At 41.3% G+C, this 21,266-nt stretch overlaps 1 protein-coding gene across 7 annotated transcripts in view; it reads right to left on the reverse strand.

Annotated features, from left to right (window-relative positions):
• Nucleotides 1-1,162: 1,162 nt before the first annotated feature.
• The window catches only part of mef2d (myocyte enhancer factor 2d), a 67,649-nt gene continuing 47,545 nt past the window's right edge, over nucleotides 1,163-21,266 (reverse strand). For 3 of the 7 annotated variants that reach the window (XM_088306310.1, XM_088306309.1, XM_088306316.1), the window contains 8 exons: nucleotides 16,178-16,415; nucleotides 14,451-14,507; nucleotides 12,061-12,245; nucleotides 11,637-11,666; nucleotides 9,829-9,946; nucleotides 8,205-8,364; nucleotides 6,777-6,845; nucleotides 1,163-4,463 (listed from right to left, as the gene is read on the reverse strand). In XM_088306310.1, the coding sequence (XP_088162436.1) occupies nucleotides 4,040-4,463; nucleotides 6,777-6,845; nucleotides 8,205-8,364; nucleotides 9,829-9,946; nucleotides 11,637-11,666; nucleotides 12,061-12,245; nucleotides 14,451-14,507; nucleotides 16,178-16,415 (1,281 nt within the window). In that variant the 3' untranslated portion in view covers nucleotides 1,163-4,039. The remainder of the gene's footprint in view (nucleotides 4,464-6,776; nucleotides 6,846-8,204; nucleotides 8,365-9,828; nucleotides 9,947-11,636; nucleotides 11,667-12,060; nucleotides 12,246-14,450; nucleotides 14,508-16,177; nucleotides 16,416-21,266) is intronic. The other 4 variants (XM_088306313.1, XM_088306312.1, XM_088306311.1 and 1 more) reach the window with 3 other exon arrangements.

Here is a 21,266-nt window from a genome sequence, read left to right on the forward strand (position 1 = left end):
GAGATGCTTGAAGGAGGACTGGCTGATTCCAAAATAAAGTGCAGTATAATATTCCACCCGAGATGTAACAAAGGCATGGATTACTATTTGTAAGTGCTGTTGAGAAAGATACGCTTTACCTATCAGCTGCCGAAGAGGAAAATGTGGATTTAACAACAGCGGCAATTTGACAGTTCAAATTAGAATCACTGAAGTGCCGAGGACGAAGCGTAGTCTCAGCGGGGATCAAGCCTTCTCCGTTACCCATCCCTCTCATTGAAATAACCCTCCACTAAACATGTTTTTTTAAACTCCTCTTAAAACACATTTATATTCTTTGGCTTTTTACTCAGCAGGTTTAACTTCAAACTAGTAGCTGAAAAGTGACTCTAGTAGTTGGAACATGATACTAATAACACAAGTGATTCTTCTAGTGCACTGAATTATTTTAGTAGTGAGGACAATGTGCGTACTAGCACATAGATCTTAAGGTGGATATCAAAGTCCTGCAAAAAAAAAATACTCAAATGGCTTTCCGTATCGGGCGGGGTTGGAAGATGATTGTCTTTTAGTGATTACGGTGCCCCCTAAAAGAAGCGCACGTGAAACAACAACCACTTTGCATATGGCTTGAGGCAGACTCCCATCATAATAATGACAATAACGCAGCCGAAAATGAAATGAAAATTGTTCATTTACCGCACTAAACAAGGACCGCGTCGCACACTGTCCCAATAAACATTCATCAAAACAAAAAGGTGCAGTTCTAATGTTGCGCTATTGATTGCTAACTGCATCGCCATGGCAACAGAAACCATTTTAATTGGGATTGAATGCAGTGATATGTTGGAAAAAAAATAATAATTTAACCCTAACCACAAAGGCGGATGATGTCGATCAAGTGATAATTGACAGGGCAAAAGTGTGTGTGAGTGTGTGTGTTGTTAAATATTTTGTGGGAAATGGAATTTGAAAATATTATATAAATAATATATAAAACAGAAAGCCCCCTGCTTTTAGACACTTGTGTGGCTGTAATGTCGCATGTGAAGTAAGTGTTTTAAAATGTAATTAAAAAAATACTAAATCAAGATTTAAAAACAAACAAATCAAAAAAGAAAAAAAATCTCTCTCAATGTGTGTGTGTGTGTTCATGTATTATATCATCATACAGACACATAAATGCATATTTATACATATACATATATAATTTAGTCACCTACCTAAAATAATGATTGAAGTCATTTTTTTCAGACAACAAGAAAAAAATAATTTAAAAAAAATATCAATAATTTCAATTCAGGGATAGAATTAAATGATCTGTTAAATGAAGGATGCAGCCAATTTTAGCAGAAGTGGCCAGTACCCTGAGATGAAGTCTAAACATGACTTAGGCCATAATAGTGTACACAGACACACACTTTTTTTTCCCTTCTTTGACTTTTTGAAAACAGGCGATTTAAATTGGCATGCACTGTAACTGAACTGATACCTTTGGGGTCAATAACTGAAGATTAAAAATAAAACTATAAAGATCTGCACGTGATACCATTAAAACCCCAAATTAGAGCGTTGTTAACGTCAAAATCTAATAGTATAATGTCAAATAGTCTACAAACACGTGGACGGATGGAACCGTCGATTGATTATGTTTTTGTGTGTAAAGTGCGCTCCGTCATCATCGAGTCCCTTTTCTGCCCCTAAAGCGCCCTCTGGTGGATTGTTGACAAACTACACTTTCATATACTGTACACACGGTCATAAAGAATCATTAAAAAAAGGAGTTCGACTGAGAATCTGTATTTTTTTTCTGTCCGGACTTCCTGCCAAATACTGAGCTCGTATGTACAATCCCTGTGGCGTGCATGGTTGTCGTCATCTATTATTATTATTATTATTATTATTCAAACTTGTCACACACACGCACACACATAGACACTGTTTATTTACAGACCCCCAATGTGGTTCACTTCACGAGTTACCATACACGGTTCATCGATTTCCCTGATTCTGTTGTTGCCATGGCAACAAATCATTCCAATTAAGGCTGCTCTACGGACTTGATAATTGATTAATTATTTCACAACTCTGTTGTGTGATTTGTAAGCAATGTCAATTACCGATGGCAAGGTAAAAACACAAGGTAGCAAAATGCAAAGCATAGCGACAAAAAACCCCCCAAAAAACCGTGATGGCGTTCTCTTGTCTGATTGGTCACGAGTCAGAATGTGAATTGTAAATTCTGGGAAATTTGGGCATTCATGTCAAAAACTCAACAGGAAGATGGTCATTTTGGACGACTTGTGCCCAAAATTGAAAATGGAAGGCAGCCATTTTGGTTCGAAGTGGCCGTTTTGGGCACATTTGTAGGCACATTTTGGTGGACTTGTGCCAAAAATTGAAAATAAGTTCAACATTTTGGGAACTCGAGTCCAAAACTGAACAGGAAGTCTGACAATTAATTTTCATGGGGACATTTTGGGTGACTCCTTCCTGAGGATAAAATCGTGGAGGGCATCGTGACCAAAATCTAACAGAAAGTTGGATATTTTTGCTCACTTGCGTTCATAACCAACAACAAAACATTTTTTTAGTGGACTCCTGTGAAATGTATTTTTTTTTTCTGCAAAATGTTCCCAAATTGAACACAAAGTCAGTCATTTAGTGGAACTCGTGTCGGAAACTGTCGAAAATCTACCATTTTGGGTAAAATATGGGGCTTGGCTATTTGCTGGTGCGCTGCCCAGATAATTCCTACAAATTCTCAGCAAATGTCCGTTTTGTGTTGTTCTGCACTAAGTGCAGCAACAAAATTGGGACCAATTAGAGAAGAGCGCAATGTCACATGATCTGTTGCTATGCATTTTGCTACACTTGGATTTAAAACCGGCTCACTTACAAACCATCGCGTGTGAAAGCAGCCAAAGACTCAGGCGTGGGTCGTCAGTCTGGTATTGGGGGGGTCTTTTTGCCCGAGAATGGGGGGCACATTTTTCCTTCATTGTCTTGATAAACTCTGGAGATGGATGGAGACACGCGGACGCATTAGTGGTGCACGCAAGGCATGCTGGGAAACCGCATTCGCTCCTTTTGCACCGCACAATAAATCTTGTCTTTTTCCCGACTTGCTGTCCCGAGTGAAATATTTTCATATTTGTCATATGAAGACTACCCGCAAATGTGATCACAAAAAAGTTTGCGTTATTAGAATGATGATCAGGATGATCCCAAAATGCACTGTAACCTTTGCATGTGAACATAGTTTGACTTTCGCTAAAGTTTTAAACGTGCAGCTGTTCAATGGTTTAGTATTTTTTGCACAACTGGCTGGTCACGGGTGTTTGAATGAAAATTTCAAAAGGAAATTCAAATTCCGAAAAAGGGAAATCTGCGACTCATCGCATACACGGCAGCTGACACAATAAATTGAATAAAGACAAAATTCACAACATAAAAATATTTTTTCCAGGTTACGAGAATAAAATTTATGTACATTTTTGTTATGTTTTGTAGAATCTTTTTTTTAAGCTCTGATATGAGCTAAAAAAAATCCCCCAGCCAAAAGAGACAATAAGAAATGATCAAAAAGTCCTAATCTTATAAAATATAATCCGTTGCGCTTATCCACACATCTCAACCATTGCAAAGCTTCAAACAGGTTGTGCTCAAAGGGCAGTGGCCACCGAGTTTAGCGTAAAAAAAGTGGAGGGAATTGGAAATCAATTTTATCTGTCAAGAACAACAAACTTTGCAAAAAGTACTGAGCAGATCAAGAGTTCAAAAGTTTAGAGGTCAAACTAAGTTCACCTGAGAGGTTCTAATGCATGAAAGGTTCATGCCAAAAATTCATCCCAAAGCTCCGAACCTTTTTGTGAGTAGTGTATGTGAATGTGAGCGTGTGCCCAAGTGTTAAGCATGCTTGTGTGTGTGCGTGTGTGTGTGTGTGTGTGTGTGTGAGGGAGTCGTGGGGCTGGTGTGAGTGTGTGTGTTTAGGGGTGGGAGGGCACGGGCCTCAACTGGTTGTGTCCGACCCGGCCCGGCCTAGCATGGCACCGGCACTTTATGTGACCCACGTGTCCAACCTCATCCTCTTCACGTTGTCCTGCTCCGGAGGCTCGGCCGAGGCGGGCCGCAGCAGCACCATGGTGGGTTGCTGGACGCCGGCCTGCGGGTGGAGGTGGTAGTCCGGACCCCCGCCGCCGCTGCTCCCGCCCCCTCCTCCGCCCCGACCCTGGGTGGCGGCGTCGTCCCGGTCGCTGCCGTCGTACGAGCTGCCGTTGCTGCTCAGGCTGTCGACGGGAGAACGGCCCTGGCTGGTGGCGGCGTATGACGGCACCACCTGACCGTGTAGTTGCACGCCGCCGCCCATGGTGGGGCAGGGAGTGCTGCGGTCCCGGTTGGGCGACACGGGCTCAGACTTGATGTTGACGTGAGGGTTGGTGTTGACGGTCAGCGCTGTGCCCTGAGGGATGGGAGCCATTGGCCTGTAGGGGGCAGCAGAGAAAACAATAGTGAGACATGCTGGACTAAAAATTGCCCGAAAAAGTAACTTTACTTATTACCTGATTTTAAATAAGTTAGGCCACATTAGTTTTGTTTCATTAGTGGTAACTTTCAGCATACGCCGATAATGCCGCTTAACAAAAAAAATTAATGCAATAAATGCATTTTTGCTAGTGTTGCTAAAGTATTTATTAAAATAGAAAGGTAGCCTTTTTGACCCAACTTACGCATTGGTTTTGTATTTACATAAAAAAAGTATTTCTGGATATTACTGAACATAAATGTTTCCTCAAAATGGCAGACATTAGGTAAGTTATTCCTTGATGGCATCACTGACAAAGAGCACGCTGGAGAAAAAATAATTACCAACTACAGAAAAAAAAGCTGCTATCTCATGGGAATAAAAATTCTATTTTACGGGGAAAAAAATCTATCGCAAAATGACAGAAATAAAGCTCTATTTTTTTTCTTACAATGAAGTGAAAATTCTGCGAGAATAAAGTTACAATTTTTTCAAGGAATAAATGTTCTGTAAGATAAGGATCTGAAAGAAACAAAATATGTTCTCATTTTAGAGTACAAATTTAAATGGAGTAAAATAATGCTGTAATAATACAACTGGGACCAAGTCATTACAAAAATAAAAAAAAGAAACTTGGAAAAAATAAAATAATATTTTTTGTGAAAAAAAAAAAAAAAGCAGGCAAAATTGACATTGTAGAAGAAGCCATGCCTCAACACACATGACGCTAAAAGAACAACAACACCGCCATCAACTCTTCTTCCCATTCTCCACTCTTCCTATCCAACCCAAAAGTGCTAGCTTCTCACGCAACAACTTTTAACGAAGGCTCATCTTTTGACACTGCCGTCGGCACTTACTAACACCCACCCACCCTGCCTACAGCTCCACGTGACGGACGCCAATTTCACCCTGCCAATTAGCGCCCGTGGCCGCCGGAGGGAACTTTCTAATATGTCACATCAGCGGCTAATATGCACTCGTTTGCCGGCATATGCACACGCGCGCACGCGCACACACGCACACTCATACACACTCACCATCCTCATGCCGAACATGGAGATGGATGACGGCGGGCAAAAAAAGTCAGAGTCAGCATGCCGGTGACAGTGATGGAGTTTGGAGCGGTGGCCTAGCTCCAGCGCTAACGACATAGCCAGGAGCAGACGTCCTACCCAGAATGCTTTGCTTCGCAGCGAGAGACGTGATGTGATGTATTGTCGTGCACATTTTGGAGACAACTTTTTTTTTTTTTTAATGCTTTTAACAGAATACAGGTAAGTCAGAATTTAGAGTTGGGTGCATTTAGTGTAGTACCACGTTGTGCCACAACACGTGTGGCAGCACTGAGATCGACTGGAAGAGGACGACACTCCTTCAGTGTACTCGAGTACCACAAGGTTGCATACTCCATTGATGTGCTGGTGCCCTGTGCGTGTTTAAGTAATAACTGTTTGAAGGTTTACAATTTCAGCAACAACGATGCTAATTCTTGTTAGCCTGTCAATGGCGTTTGATATGATATGTTAGCATGAAGCTATCGGATGCTCGTCAGAACAAATCATATGCCTTGGTTCAACATTTTGTTCTCCTAAACCAAAATTTGAAACTCTATTTTTCAAACCTAACCCTGGCTTGAAACCCTAACCCGTTTAATAACCTGACTTAAAACCCTAACCATAATTTGATACCAAAAATTGAAGCCCTAACTCTAATTTGAAAGCCGAACTCTAGAGTTTGATACCTTAATTATATTGATACCTTAAATATTTTGAAACCCTAACCCAACTTTGATGCCTTAATTTAAAACCCCAACTTTCATTTAAAACCTTGATTCAAAACCCGAACCTTAATTTTTGAATATGCAAAGTTTATTTTTCCTTTGTAAACTTGAAAAAAAGCACACTAACATTCTTCCGGCATTTTCTCTATTCCTCCAAGTGATGTTATACAACAATCTCCCATTTCTTAACAGTCTGTGAGCAAGTGAGAATGAATACTTAATTTTTTTTAAAACAAGTTTGAATCTTACCTAAGTTAGTGTATTTATTTATTTTTGTTCATGTGGTTTCAACATTGCAAATTTATCACCAATCATTGGTGAGGAGGAATGTATCGTATCACTGCTCTGGCTCGCGGACCCCCGGGTTCCCCCGGTTTGAGAAGCACGGTATGAAACAATAGCGGGCGTGTACGTTTTTTGCAGAAGCCACACAGCAGACACAAAGATGAGCGAGCAAGCGAGTGTGTCGGTGTGGTGGCTGTGCTTCACCTGAGGTTAGCAGCAATGTTGGAGATGCAGTTAACCATCTCCGCACTCTGTTTGTCTGAACCCCACATGCTGTGGAAACAAGTGGGTGGAGGGGAGGGAGGGGTGGGGGGCACAACCTCATTTGTTTGTAACTGATGCAGCCAAAGATGGCCGCCTCTACTTAAAGTGAGCAGGCTAGCAGAGGATGTCGCAAAAGTGGATGCACAAAGCTACTTGGATGGATTTAAGCTAAGCTAACGGCTAACACAGGGGAGTTGATGCTGATTTGGGAGTAAAATCCTGCTCAAAACTAGTTTCATGACAACAATGGTTAAAATAAAACGGATGTGGAAGCTAGACAAATAAACACGGTCACTACCTGGTATGAAACCCTACTTTGAAACCGTAACTCAAAGCCCTAATTAAAAAAAAAATGAAAGCCAAACTTTTGCCACAAAGGCTAATTGAAAACCCTACCCCTGTCTTCAAACTCAAATTAGCCCAGGTTTACAATCCAAATTTCAAACCTTACTTTAAAAATCATGAGTTTAAACCATAAACATGGATTAAAATTTTTAAGACCAAAACCCGAATTTGAAATTTAACCCAACTAAAAACCCTCATTTGAAACCAAAAGCTTTGATTCAAAACCTAATTTGTAACCCTAATCTGGGCTTGAACTCATACCTTTGTCTTGAATCCTTTGATACCCTAACTACTGCTTGATATCATACCCTAGGCTTGAAACCCTAATTTGACATTAAACATTCTTTAAACCCTTGTTTGAAACCCTACTTTGATACCCGTAACCCAGTTTTAAAAACAAAATTTGCGAACCTTACACTGGGACAAAGCCCTCATGCTAGTTTGAAACCTTAATTCAAAACCCTAATCATGTCTTCAAACTCAACCCAGGTTTTTGAAACCCTAAAATCTAAACCTAAAACCCTACCCCAAATTCATTAACCTAAAATCTACATAACCAGAATTTGATACCCGACTCAAACACTAACCCGACTTTTAAAACCAATATTTAAAACCCTAACCCTCGTTTAATTAATTCAAAAATCAAACCTTTACTTGATACCCTAAATTTAAAACGCTAAATGTACTATCATAAACTAATTCACTGCTACCCTGTTTCAAAACCCTAACACAAGTTCAATACCCTAATTTAAACCATTGTTTGATATTCTAATTTAAATCTCTAACCCTGACTAATTTAATACCCTAATACAAAACCCTAACCCTAGTTTATGGCCCTAAATTAAATCTGTAGTTTGGATCTAAAACAACACATTTAATACTCTAATTAGAAGCCATAATTTGATGCCTTAAATTTAAAACTAACTGTAGTTTGATATACAAATTTAACCCCCCCCACTAATCTCTTGGGAAGTTCACAGTTCGTGCGAGCGTGTGCGCACGTGCGTGTTCTGCGCGCCTTACACCAGATTGGTGAGCGAGGCCAGGCTGATGGGCGGCGCCGTCTGTTGCTGGGCGACGGCCGGCTGCTGTTGCTGTTGCCAGGCAGCCATGTTGCCGGGCACCAGGCCCGCCGGCGTGAACGTCTGCAGGGCCGTCAGGTCGGCGCTCGTCAGCTGGTACTCTGAAACAAACGCAAGCGCGCCGGACATCAATATGCAGCGCCGCTGATCCATATTCATCGTCATCTTCATATCCTATTCACGCCGCGGCTTTGAAGTCGCTACAAAGTGAATATTCATTCGCTGCCGGGAGGCTCGCGAGATTCTTGACGACATTATTCATGTTTCTTAAACGGGGCTTACTCGGCGGGACGCTGGCGTTACCTACCGCCGCTCCAGGCGCATGGCCACCCACCCCACCATCACCCGCCGCAGCTAATGGGAGCTAGAAGCACTTCAAACACTCATTCCGAACCATAACCCTCGTTTGAAACCCAAACCCACCATGGAAAACCCAATTTGGAACCTTTGTAAGAAACCCACACACAGACTTAAGCCGCATTTGAAACCTAAGTGCTTGAATGAAACCCCACCAATGACTTGAACAAATTTTAAAGCCCTAGCCTTGCTTTGAAATTCTAATTTTAACCCCCAAACCTTGTTTGAAATCCTCACACAGACTTGACATCCTAATTGGAAACCCTACCCCTGGCTTGAAACCCCAATGCTTGTTTGAAACCCTAACCTTGGCTGGAAACAACGGCGTGACCGATATGGATTTTTTTTGAGGCAGATGTTGCTGTTTGGCAGAGAAAGGAAATTACAAATTACCAATTAATCAGGTGATTAATTAAAAAATATATAATGCATAAAATAACTAAATACTCGGTAGGGTGCTACTTGAAACCTTTTAAAACCCTAGCCCAGGCTTGAAACCTAAATTGAAACCTTGATCGTAGTTTGAAAAACAGATTAGACGCCAAAGTTTGAAACCCGAATTTTCTTTAATACACTTATTAGGAACCCTAATCCCTAAACCCTAATACTCATTTGAAACCCTAACCTTATCTCGAGACCCTTCTTTGACACCCTAACATCGCAACAACCACCCAAAAAAATTTAAAAAAAATCTGGAATCCCAAGACAAATGTGAAACATTAAGCACGCCTTTAAACCCTAATTTGCAACTTGTTTGTGTGGACAGGACAGCAGCTAGGAGGCTAACCTGGCTAGCATAAGCGTGGGAATCCCAGCTGAGGGGGTTGTGGCGTACACTCCGATTTACTCAACGTGACGCCCGCGTTACCTGGCGCCGCTCGAGGCAAATGGCTCCCACGATGTGGGTCAGCTGCTAACTGGTGCAAAACAGCCACTTTCTTCTTTGAAATGCTCGGCACGCTTTCATGTCAAAAGTTCGGCGCCAATTAAATGTGCGCGCCAAACTTTTCATCACGAGGGCATCTACATTGTAAATAAGATTGATTTAAATAATAATAAATGCATAACTACAGCTGCCCGACACACTCTGTTTAATGGACCAGCTAGCTTGTATCTAAAATTATTTCAAATTATTCTCTGGTAGCTGAATTTGAACGTTGCCTATGATAGTTCAAGGATGGTATTACGTGTAAAAATGTAACAGTTACCAGTGTTATAGGCTGTCTGCATGGCGGAGAAGGGCGCCAGGAGGCTGGGCGTCGCCACGGAAACAACCGGGGTGGTGAGGGGCTGCGGCACCTGGGAGCCGCCTAGCCTCTGAGCATTCTGGGAAGACAGAGGACGACACGGCTGAGCCACAGATGGATGCTAACGGTTAGCATAGCAAAAGTACACTGCATGCAGGCTCCGCCCCATGCTGTGCAGTGACTAAATATATTGACAACATATCCGTCGTTATGCTGTATCATATTTACATTCATTCATCACCTCGTCTGGATTTAACAAACTCGCTCAGACTTCGCCGCCACCGCCACAAATTTAGCATGGGTGTGCGAAGATGTCTCACACATCAGGTTGCCAAAGTGACATGGGCGTCACGGTCAGTTGCTGTGATAAATAGTGTGAGGCATGCCATGCTTATGCGCGTGTGTGTGTGTGTGTATATACACTTTCTGGACACTTTATTAGGTACACTTGCACAATTGACAAAGATCCCGTATCCAAATCGGCAACCTAAGGCTCCTGTCCAATTCCATCCTGTTCATTTTGCGATTTGCAGTATGCCTTCATCGCAAGGCGTCGCACAGGCCTACTGCTGCTGTCCTGTGCAATTTGCTACAAGTGGTATCCTTTCCTCGGTATAGCATTGCCGAGTTCACGTCTATTGTCTGTCCTGTCCCATTTTCAATTTGAGATGTACCTTCTTCACAGGGCGTAGCACTGGCAAACTCATTGTGCCTGTCCTGTCCCATTTGCTACCCTTCGTCCGTTACAGAGTGTTGCATTACCTAGCTTATGTCTATTGTATTATCCTGTTCCATTTGCTATTTGAGGTGTACCACTTCCTGACTCACAACGCCTATCCTGTCTAATTTGTTACCCATTGTCGATTGCAGCATGTGGTAATGTCCTGTCCTATTTGCTACTTGTCAAGTCCCTTCCTCACAGGGTGACTTCGTGACTTCTGCTCTGTCCTATTCTGCTGCTGTCGAGTCCCTTTCTCTCGGGTTGCAGCACTGGCTGCCCTGTTTTGGCCTGTCCTATTTGCTAGTTGCCCTATGCCTACCTTAGACGGTGAAGTATCGCTACTCATCACATTTCTTTCTGACACGGGACACTACTAGGCTTACTTGTATTGTCCGGTCCTGTCCTGTCTCTGTTACTCATCACTTCAGTTCCTCACAAGGTGTAGCCCTGCCTGGCTGAGTGATTCAATCCTGTCCCATCCTGTTTCAATTGCTACGTTTGTCATCCCTCCCAAAAAGGGTGTAGCACTATTTGGGTCACTGTACCTATCCTGTCCCAAACACTACTTGCCGCATACCTTTTTCACAGGGCATAACACTGTCTGCCTCACCACTCTTGTCCTGTCCTGTCCTGTCCTATCTTCTACTTGTCATCCCTTGTTTCAGGGGGTAGCCTGGCCCAGTTCATTGCGACTGTCCCGTCCTGTTCTATTTAAAACCATTCCTGGCAGTGTTTAGTATTGATTGTCTCACTTCAACTGTCCTGTCCAATTTGCTGCTGGTCACATCCACCGAACTGAGTGTTGTTGCTATCATGCATGATTGATTTGGGTTTAAAAAAAAGAAAAAAAAAAGCCCACAAAGTTGTGATCAGGTGACGGTGTGACAGTCGGGTGTGACTCGCTCACGCCAGACGTTTAAATGACTGTGATTAGGATGTGACAGGCGCGTGCACGTTCATGCAAGTTGTGTTAAAACACAACGGGACATCACACGCACATGCCAAAGGTTGCAAAAGCTTTTTTTTTAAATTTTTTTTTTTTATTCACCTCGCTGACCAGCTCCAGCTCTTCTTCTGTCTGCGCGGCGAGAGGAAACACACAAGGTGACCAGTCACGTCAAGCACGCTGCACATGACTGACAGCTTTTATTGAAAAGCAAAAGCGCGTGGTCGTGACCGTGACCGTGAATTTTTATTCCTCAGCACCAAAGTTGAATTTCAGCGATGCCAGCAGTGTGGAGCGGCATGCGTCTGACTTCTGAATTGTTCGCAAATGGAAGACTAGCTCACCGAGAGACCACTTTATAAGTCATGATGACATTTTTACCCGAAAGTACACAAAATTAGATGCTTTCAAAATACTTCATGTGGAGCTTCTTCATTCAATAAAAGATGGCAAATTCCTTAAGAAAACGATCTCCATTTCGCTACGTCGTCAGTATTTAGTGCCAACAATCATTTTTGTTTCTCACCAGCTGCATGAGGCTCTTGCCACCTTGCGAGGTGATGACCCGGAGGTCCGACTTGCGAGTGCTGACCATCTGAGGACTGGCAGGAGGCGGAGACTTGGCCGGGACCACTTTGACCAGGTTGCTGTTGTTGCCATTGGAGACGGACAGCAGGCCTGGCGAGGCGCGAGCGCTAATGTAGCCGTTAGCTAGAGAAGCACACAGATAGTAGGTTTATTTAACATAACAATAACTATAACCTACACTATATTAAAATAATAATGACAATGTTTACGTAACAAAATAAATTGAATGACAAGTAAAAATGAATAATAAGCCAAGAGGGAAACATGTTGGCTTGGTTGTCATGGTTACAAACAGTAAAAAAATGTAAATGTGTTTTGGAGAAGAAAACTTTTCATGAAGAAAGAGTCAGTAGGGGTGGTGGGATCAAATAGGGGTGGAGGGGTGAGTATCTGGTCGTCTTGGCAATTAGACACACACACACCCAAAACAGACACACACATACACACACACGCAGTTGTGCTTAAGATAGCCAATAGAGGTTCTCCATGTCACTGCTTTCTGATAACAGTAGTGACGTGACTCTGCTCATTGTCAATCACACACAGGCACACACGCACACCCCCCCCCCCCACACACACACACACCCTCTATTCCACTTGTGTATCATGAGTGTCTGTGTGTTTGTGTTTCTGTCCATGTGTAGAGTCCACGCGGTGGCGATGTGGTGACTCTGGACTGGGGAATGTTGGGAATGGCGTCTGACGTCAACGTGGATGTTCCCGAAGAGCCGAGCGCACAACAGCTGAGAGTCAAACAAGCACGCACACACATACACTGACACACACACACACACGGGAAAGAAAGGGGATACTAAAGGGGGGGGGGTGGTGGTGAGGTGGAGGGGGGGCTCCAGGAGAAGCATTAGCAGACCACAAAAAGCTTCCGGACGTACGGTCACCTGAGCTGTGACTTGACTGGACGGCGTTTTGGTTTTCAACACTTGACGTAGATAAAGGCAACTCTCATGCATTGATAGAGCTCAAGTTGGAAATGATAAAATAAAACAAAAATCGCCAGTCACCTTTAGGAAGTCTCATTATATTAGCAGCGACACAGCTAAAATGGTAGAGAAAAAGAAAGCAAGCTGGACACAAATGGCCAGCTTGTAGCCCAGAGGGGAGGACAGAAAAAAAAGAGAAAGAAAACAAGAAGATATCCGTTAGTGCTGGCACTGTATGTGCCGCTAATGGGCTTTAAGGGGGAAGCTCTGGCCAGTGTCAAAGTCACCTCTGAGGAGCAGTCGCTGCCAAGATCGGTGACGCTGGGGCGGGACCGTTGCGGAGAGGGGAGATGAGGGGCAACAGCTGAGAGGGGCCCCAAGGGCAGGGGTGGGTAGGAACATAAGACGGGTGTTGCCGGACGGTTTTATCGGTCGCAGTTGTCGCGGGGGATGTTTGCTCTCAGCTGCTTTGGACAATAAAGTCTTGGCGGACGCGTTTGTACAGTGGTGCTTTAAGATATGAGTTGAATTTGTTCCATGACCTTGCTCATAACCCAAGACACTCACATCTCATAGCTGCTCTTTATTGGGGTGCTTATCTTGGCCACTAGAGGGCGGTATAATTCAGACATTATAAAACGAAGAAGAGTTTCTGATATTTGGCAGGGTAAAATTCCGATAAGCTTGGCCAATTAATAACAAAAAATTATTTAATGAATAAAATAACTAATTAGTAACAGTTACAAAAATAAAGATATATTATGTCCTGTTTAACTTTCCCACAGAGAGACAACTCTGCAAAAATCAGCCGATTTTAAGTTTTGTTTCTTTGTTTTTTTTTTGAGGGGGGGTAGTTGAATGTCATTATTTTTGTCCTATGTTGAAGTTTGGTAACGTACACAAATATTAAAAAAAAGAAGGGAAAAAAATTGCCAATGTTAAAAGTGCTATTATCGTCCAGCTCACTGATTACTCTGCCAGGCTTAATTCTCATGAGTAATTCTCATGAAAAAAAAATATGAGACGACAGGAACAAAATCCTTAAAATAATAAATAAATGATAAAAAAATAAATGCAGTAAGTGATCGAAAAAGATGTCCATATAAAAGCAGTTTCAAAGATCACTTTCACTTCCTCTAATCCAAATCAAACTGTTGTCCGCCCGTCACATTCTGTCTTCTGGACTGTGACCTTCAGCTGTTGCCTGTCAACAGCATTGGTGTGTGAGCGGGCGTGTGCGCGTGTGTGCGTGTATGTATGTGTGTGTTGCAAACCAAGCAAGCCTGTTGCCACACAGCAAATTCATCTGCCGTTGCTTGTTTGTTAACCACAAGAATCATTTGGCGATTTGACGTCGAGCAGGATAAAAATGTGTCTGTGTACTTACGGACTGGACTTGGGCACGCTCCGTTGGAGTTTCCCAGATCTCCACTGAGGAGTGCGCCTGCAGACGAGGACACAAAACAGGAGCACAACTCAAACGGTCATTCATAATAGACTTAAATCATCTATTTTGATTTCGCAATCCGGGGTATCGTTAAGCGAGTACGCCAATCTTGACAAATTTTTTTGAATACAAATGAGATGGACAAAAAGTCAACTAATTCATTAAACAATAACATTTAAACTGCACTTTAATTGTTTGACTGACGCATATTTTGACCCTATCTCGTAGCTTAAAAAAAAAACAAAAAAAAAAACTCAAAAGTGAGCATTAATATTTTTGCACAAGCAGAATTTTGCATTTGATAGTTTATCTAATGAAGTGGAAGCCGAGTGCAAAATGCGTTACGTCTTTAAGGAGGTCGCGTAAGAGTAAAATATTATAAAAGACGAAGGAGGAGTAAACAAACATGTTTCGGGAGGTAGAAGTTGTTCGTCTCGCAAAGAGGAGCCGTCAATCAAATGGCGTGGGCGGCACTTCACAGCCGGCTGTTGTTTTTGAAGAGGCTTTTGTTTTGGCGCGCCTTCGCTTGATGATGTTTCCACACGTACGAACCTCGTCAGTCAGCAGCGAGCATCAAAAGACGTTTCTGTCAGCTTTGCGCGCGCGTGTGTGTGTGTGTGTGTGGAAGTTACAAAAGTTTAAATTAAAGCAGTAACGAACGGGCCCTCGCACCCCCGCAGTCGCCACGCGGAGTACTCCGTATAAGTACAACGACTTTGAAGGGAATTAAAATCACACATTTTTGACAAAAGGAGGAAAATGTGAATCGCAAAATAACGTGCGCGTCTCGAATGTGTTTCGAGTTTGGAAGGAATTGGACAGAATCGCTAGGATGTGTTTGGAGGCCTGGAAATTAGCTGGACATGTGCGGTTCAAACCAAAATGGAGTCGTTTCGGAATGTTTTCTTGACTTGACACTTTACTCATGACAGACAAAACAAATTTCCTTTTACTAAGTGGAACTGACTTCAGGGCTTGGAATTGGCTTTCGGGGCAACGTTGTTTCTAAAATACGGTTGGACGCAGCTAAGCCACTTCAGCCCAAAATGTCCACTTCCAACCAAAACGGATGACTTCCTTTCTTTTCAGGCATAGCTTCTTGAGTCAAGTCAAGTCAAATTTATTTGTATAGCGCTTAATCACAGAAAGTCTCAAAGGGCTTCACATCCCCTGATCTTAATCCCCTGGAGGTCAAGGAAAAACTCCAAAACCCATCTGGGGAAAAGTGAGAAACCTTGAGAAGGGACCGCAGATGGGGGAATCCCCCTTCCAGGATGATCAGGCGAGTGGGCAACATTTGACACGTATTATGATGCTCTACAGTGTTCGTAGCTTCTCGAGACTTTTTTTGTTGGTCTAATTATGAAAGAATCCGCTAAATAAAGTTCACGAAAATGGTTTTGAGGTTTGAGGGTCAGAATTATTTCAAAACATGGCTGGCCGCCCGTGAGCCAAATTAGCCAAAAACTATCACTTCAAACCAAAATGGCTGCCTTGCCGTGGCTTCTCAGGCATGGCTTCTTGAGACTTTTCTGTGGGGCTACTCATGATTGACATTGCTATAAAATTCCTTTTTGTTCAGTGAAACTGGCTTCAGGGGCCAAATTTTCCTCAAAAGGTTTATCATGCTTGAGCCGTCAACATAAAAACGCAGTGGAGCGTCGTACCTGCACTGGCGGGTCTCTGCGGCAGTCCCGGAGAGACGCTGTTCCTCTGCAGGGCGGGTTGCTGCGGGGAAAGCAGGCGGGGGTCCGACAGGGCGGCGTTGATGAAGGAGGTGGTGGTGACCAGCGCGCCGCCTGGGTTGTTGCTGAACTGGAGGGTGGCTGGTTGCGGCGGCGGGACGCTCGGATTGGACACTGGCACGGTGACGGGCATGGAGAAGGTTGGCTGCGGGACGGCGGCCTGGGGAGAAAGAGAGAGAGGAGAAGGGTGGGATTTAGAAAGTGTCTATATTTACAATGCCAATCATCACAGTAAGAGATAGGTGGTCAAATTAGATTCATTAGCTTAGCATCAGCGAAGCAAACAAGCCTGAATGTGGGAAAACAGTCACACCAAAACAAACAAAACATGTCAGCCTGAGTGATGCCTTATACAAGCTTCTTTGCTAATGCTACAAGCTAACATTACATCACAATGCTAACGCTACATTCAACCATCGACAGTGTTACCAGTGGATTACATAGCTACCGATAATGCTACATTTCAACGCTAAAGTTACATTCAGTCATAAATCCTAGTATTTACACCACGAAACTGACACGCGGCTAACGCTACATCGCTCCACACTGACATTTTAAACATTTGATACATTTGAAATGGTACAAAACTAACAAATTATTTTAATTGACAGAATACAATGGAGACAAGTGACACTTTTAGAAGTGTTTAGAAGTGTTTCTTAAATAACGATTTTGATGGTTCTGGTTGAGTCCATAAAGAGGACTTAAAATGGATGTCAAGGACCATTTCGGGTTGTCATGCTAGGTGACCCACTTCTCAGTGAAAGCAGGACTTCTATATAAAGAAAGTGGGCCAAAGCGCCCGAGTTCTGGGCTCTGTGCTCGGCTTGTACAGCCTGGGACCCACTTTGACAGTGAGGAAGGCGAGGGCGCATGGGATGGAAGAAAACTTTGCCTCGTTTGAAAGAAAACATTTTCAGGTTTCATTGTTATTTTTTTAACAGCTTTTTCACATCACCGATCTGCGTGAAAGGTACTGATGTGGAATGCGGGTGTGAATGAGCGATCCGCAAATTCCCTCTTCATAGGTGGTATCATTAAAATAACAGAAACGGGACGGGGTTGATTTAAAAAAATTTTTTTTTTTTTATACTGTTGTACCAGAACACGCATAAGATGAACAGGAAGAAATGCAGCTTGTGAGTATTGTTGTAGTTTATGTATTGCTGCTCTGTTTGTGTTACAGTTGTTTGAAAGTTTAAAATGAACGCAACATCGATGCTAATTTTGGTTAGCCTGATTATGCTATTTCACATAATATGTTAGCATTACGCTAGGGAAATACCGTTTCAAATTACAGTCCGTCAGTTTTACTGTTAAACCCGGTGTGAAAAATACTACACTTTGCATCTGAGTAGGACCTTCATCTTTTCACTTCCCAAAAGTGATGTTATAACACCACAACTATTCATTAGCCGGTCATGGCATTTGTGTTATGTGTTAGCTTGATGCTAGCGGAAGACAAAGCTGTGTTGTTTTGTGCTGCTACTCATCTCACACCCTCACAGGGATTTTGAATTCATGTGTAGTTCACTTTGTTTTATGTTTAGCTTGACAGCAAACTTAACTGGCTTGACACCTCTTTTTTGAAGAAGAAGAATTCATGATCACTATTTTTCATAATGCTGCTTTCTCTTAAGTAGAGTGAAATTTGCTACTACCATACAATAAACCGATCAAAAATCTTTTTGATTGCGAAGGATCTGTATTGCAAATTTTTATCTGGTTCTGGAATGTATTCCCTGTGATACACGAGAGTTTAAAGTAGCATCAAGTGTAAATGGTTCCAAAAATATTCCTCCAATCTCATTGTACCTGTGTAAAAGGTACCGAAACAGAACTGGTGGTGGAATTGGAGCTGTGACTTTCCTCGCTTTGAGGTAGGACCAAACTCATAGTGCGGTGTTCTCGGTCTCCGGCGTAAGATCATAAAAGCGCTCAGGGTGACCGTGCGCGTCCCCCGACGACCAATCACGAGCCCGGCAGTTAGGCAGCTCGTAAAATCGAACGGCGCTCGTTAAGGTGACGCTAATGGCGTGATTGAGCGCCAGGGGAAAAGACATCAATCGCGGTGCAAAGCGGAACCCGAGCCGGAGATGGAGGCGGTTCACGACCGGAGCGCTGTGTCCAGTCAGGGACGTTTCCATGGTGACTGCACGCCAGCTCTCTGAATAGCATCACCTCTTCACAGGAGGAAGGCGTGAACTTGAGGTATTAAATTGAGTTATTTAAAAAAAAAAAGTGTGTTTTCCTTGCCAGTGGTTGCTATGACGACCGCGGTGGCAGCCCAGGATGTCGTCAGCGTACCTTACTCAGGTCGCATGATTATTTTTATAGCACACATGACAATTTGCCTCACTGTTATGACTATGCCGCAGGAAGTTAAGTTTGAATTTGCAGGATTTATTCAAATATAACTTTGTTTCTCCACTGAGTTTGATGCATTAAATGTTAATTTATGACAAATAAAACAATTTGCTTCAATTATTTCCAAAAATATATCTATTTTATTAATTGTACCATATTCCTTGATTATTCATTTTCTCTTTCAAATTCATGATATATTTATTTAATTATTTTATTTATTTAAAATCTATTATTTTTGTTAGTTCAAACAAATGTTTTATTTTATTCATTTTGAATATATATTTTAATATCTAACCAAGAATATGTATTTTTTAAATGAATGATTTGATTCATAATTTTATTTAATATATAAAAATATATTTTGTATTTGTGTTTATGTTTTTATTTATAACCAATTTTATTATTCATTTATTTTATTTATATACATATATATTTATATACATATATATATATATATATATATATATATATAGATATATTATATTCTACATTTATAGATATATGCATTATTTTATTTATTGTATCTATACAATATGCTACATTAGTCAAGACATTGTTTTAATTTTATTTCTTTTCCAAAAGTCAGTAGCTACATTTATATATTGTTGGAAATTTTTTTCAATTAATGAATAAATTACTTAACACATTAAATAAAATAATGTTCTTGTTTTTTATTTTATTAATTTCAAAGAAATACAATTTTACATTTTTATTTTTTATGAATTATTAAATGTAATAACTCACTTTGCTATATTAAATTTGTTTAAAAGATATATAATTTACATACATATTTATATTTGTATATCTGTATTATAAATTTAAAAGAGATCATGAGTGCTCATATTTTCCTTATATTTCTTAGGATAAATACAAGTTTGACAATACTTCTCTTTCTTATATGATACTATATAATCTAATGTAATCTTGGTTTAATGTTCTTATATTAAACTTTGTAAAGTAACAGGAAGACTTTAGCTTTCATGATCATAAATATCTCTTAATTGTCAGTGTTGTAAAAAAGAAAAAAAAGAAACTGTGTCGCTCGCTAAGCGCAGCCAAACGCAAAGTAAATTCATGGGGAAATCACCCCCCCCCCCCAAAAAAAAAACAGGCTCATAAACACAATTTGTTACAGCGACTTGAGCTTCGTGCACATGCCCCCCAAAGGATGTGGCAACACACTCCACAAACATGGCTGACATGCAAGCTGAGCCAAAGAAATGTTTAAAAAATAAATTAATAAATACAAAAAAAAAAAAAAAAAAAATTTAAATGATATGACTTAAAAATTAAATAAATTAACCCTATTTACTTTGGTTGAAATAGGATTGAATAAGCAAATATTTGATGAGAAAAAGACAAATAAGAAATTATATATTTCCCTGATATTGTTGTATTTTAACATTTACATATTTGAATTAACCAACTTCATCAAAGAAAAGTCTTATTGAATGCAACAAATATTACAGGAATGTAAGCAAATCTAAAAGCAAACTTTGTTCCGTCACATTTGAGGTTCCAGCCACTGCAATTCCCAAGAGTGCCTGTCCTGCCTTGGGGGAGGTCTCCGTCTCACACACACACCATTAGCATTAGCCGATGTGCTGGTGAGCATGGAAAGCCATTTGAGCGTTTATTTGGTTCAAGGACAACTTCGGCATACGAGGAGGATAACGGCATGGTACTAGCGACGCAAAACTTTCACAACTGCGCTACTAGTACCACAACTGACTACTATTTAACATCTAGCACTTCACAAGTATTACTAGTAGTAGCACAATTGTCAACTAGTGCACAGTTTTGGCTCTTCAGTAACATGCAGTGGCCATGCTCGATTGCCCCAAAAAAAAAAACATTAAGTAGTAGAAGACAGGAGAGGAAACAACATTACTGGCAAGGAACAGTGCTTCTATTGGGGCGCTGAATTGTGTTACAAGTGCGGACCTAGTATAGTAGTATTACATGAACCTGAAGCTGTATGTCAAAGATGCACTAGTAGCCTTCTAGACCTTACTCTAAACATCAAAATGCCCACAAGTAGGTTTGCCAACCAAAGAGGGCACACAAGTAAGACACGTTTGGCATACTAGTAGGACAAGTAAATGATAACAGCCTGGCAAAACGATGCACTACTTAATAGCTGTGTGTTACTAGTATTATGGGTGAAGCTGATGTCTGAAGATGTCAACCAGTAGAGTTAAAAAAAATCACTAACAGTACTATTAGTGACATAGACTCATAGTTTTGACTCACTAGTAGTTGTTCGACTAGTATGCCAAAGTTGCCCTACTAGTGAGGACAAAGTGCGCACTAGTGCATGGACTTTGAGCTAGACATCAAGGATATCAAATAAAACTAGTAGGAAAACGTTAGCACAAATGGTTGGACAACTAACAAGAACTGCGGCAAACTATTAGTCGGCAATTGGGAACTATTAAGACAAGTAGATGTTACTTGACGGATTTTAATTATTTTCTTTTTTAACTCGCTACAAAATAAGTCAAAGATTCATTCATCTGCTTACTCTTTTAATTTCAGTGACTCAAAAAAATAATTATTTCATTCATTACATTGCTTTTTTTTTACAATTTAGAACCAAATGGACAATTAGTCGGCTATCGGAATTTCACTCACACAAGTTACT

The sequence above is a fragment of the Idiotropiscis lumnitzeri genome, chromosome 10 (assembly GCF_059441095.1).
Source record: "Idiotropiscis lumnitzeri isolate Australia: NSW breed Sydney's pygmy pipehorse chromosome 10, RoL_Ilum_1.0, whole genome shotgun sequence".
NCBI classification, from domain to species: domain Eukaryota; kingdom Metazoa; phylum Chordata; class Actinopteri; order Syngnathiformes; family Syngnathidae; genus Idiotropiscis; species Idiotropiscis lumnitzeri.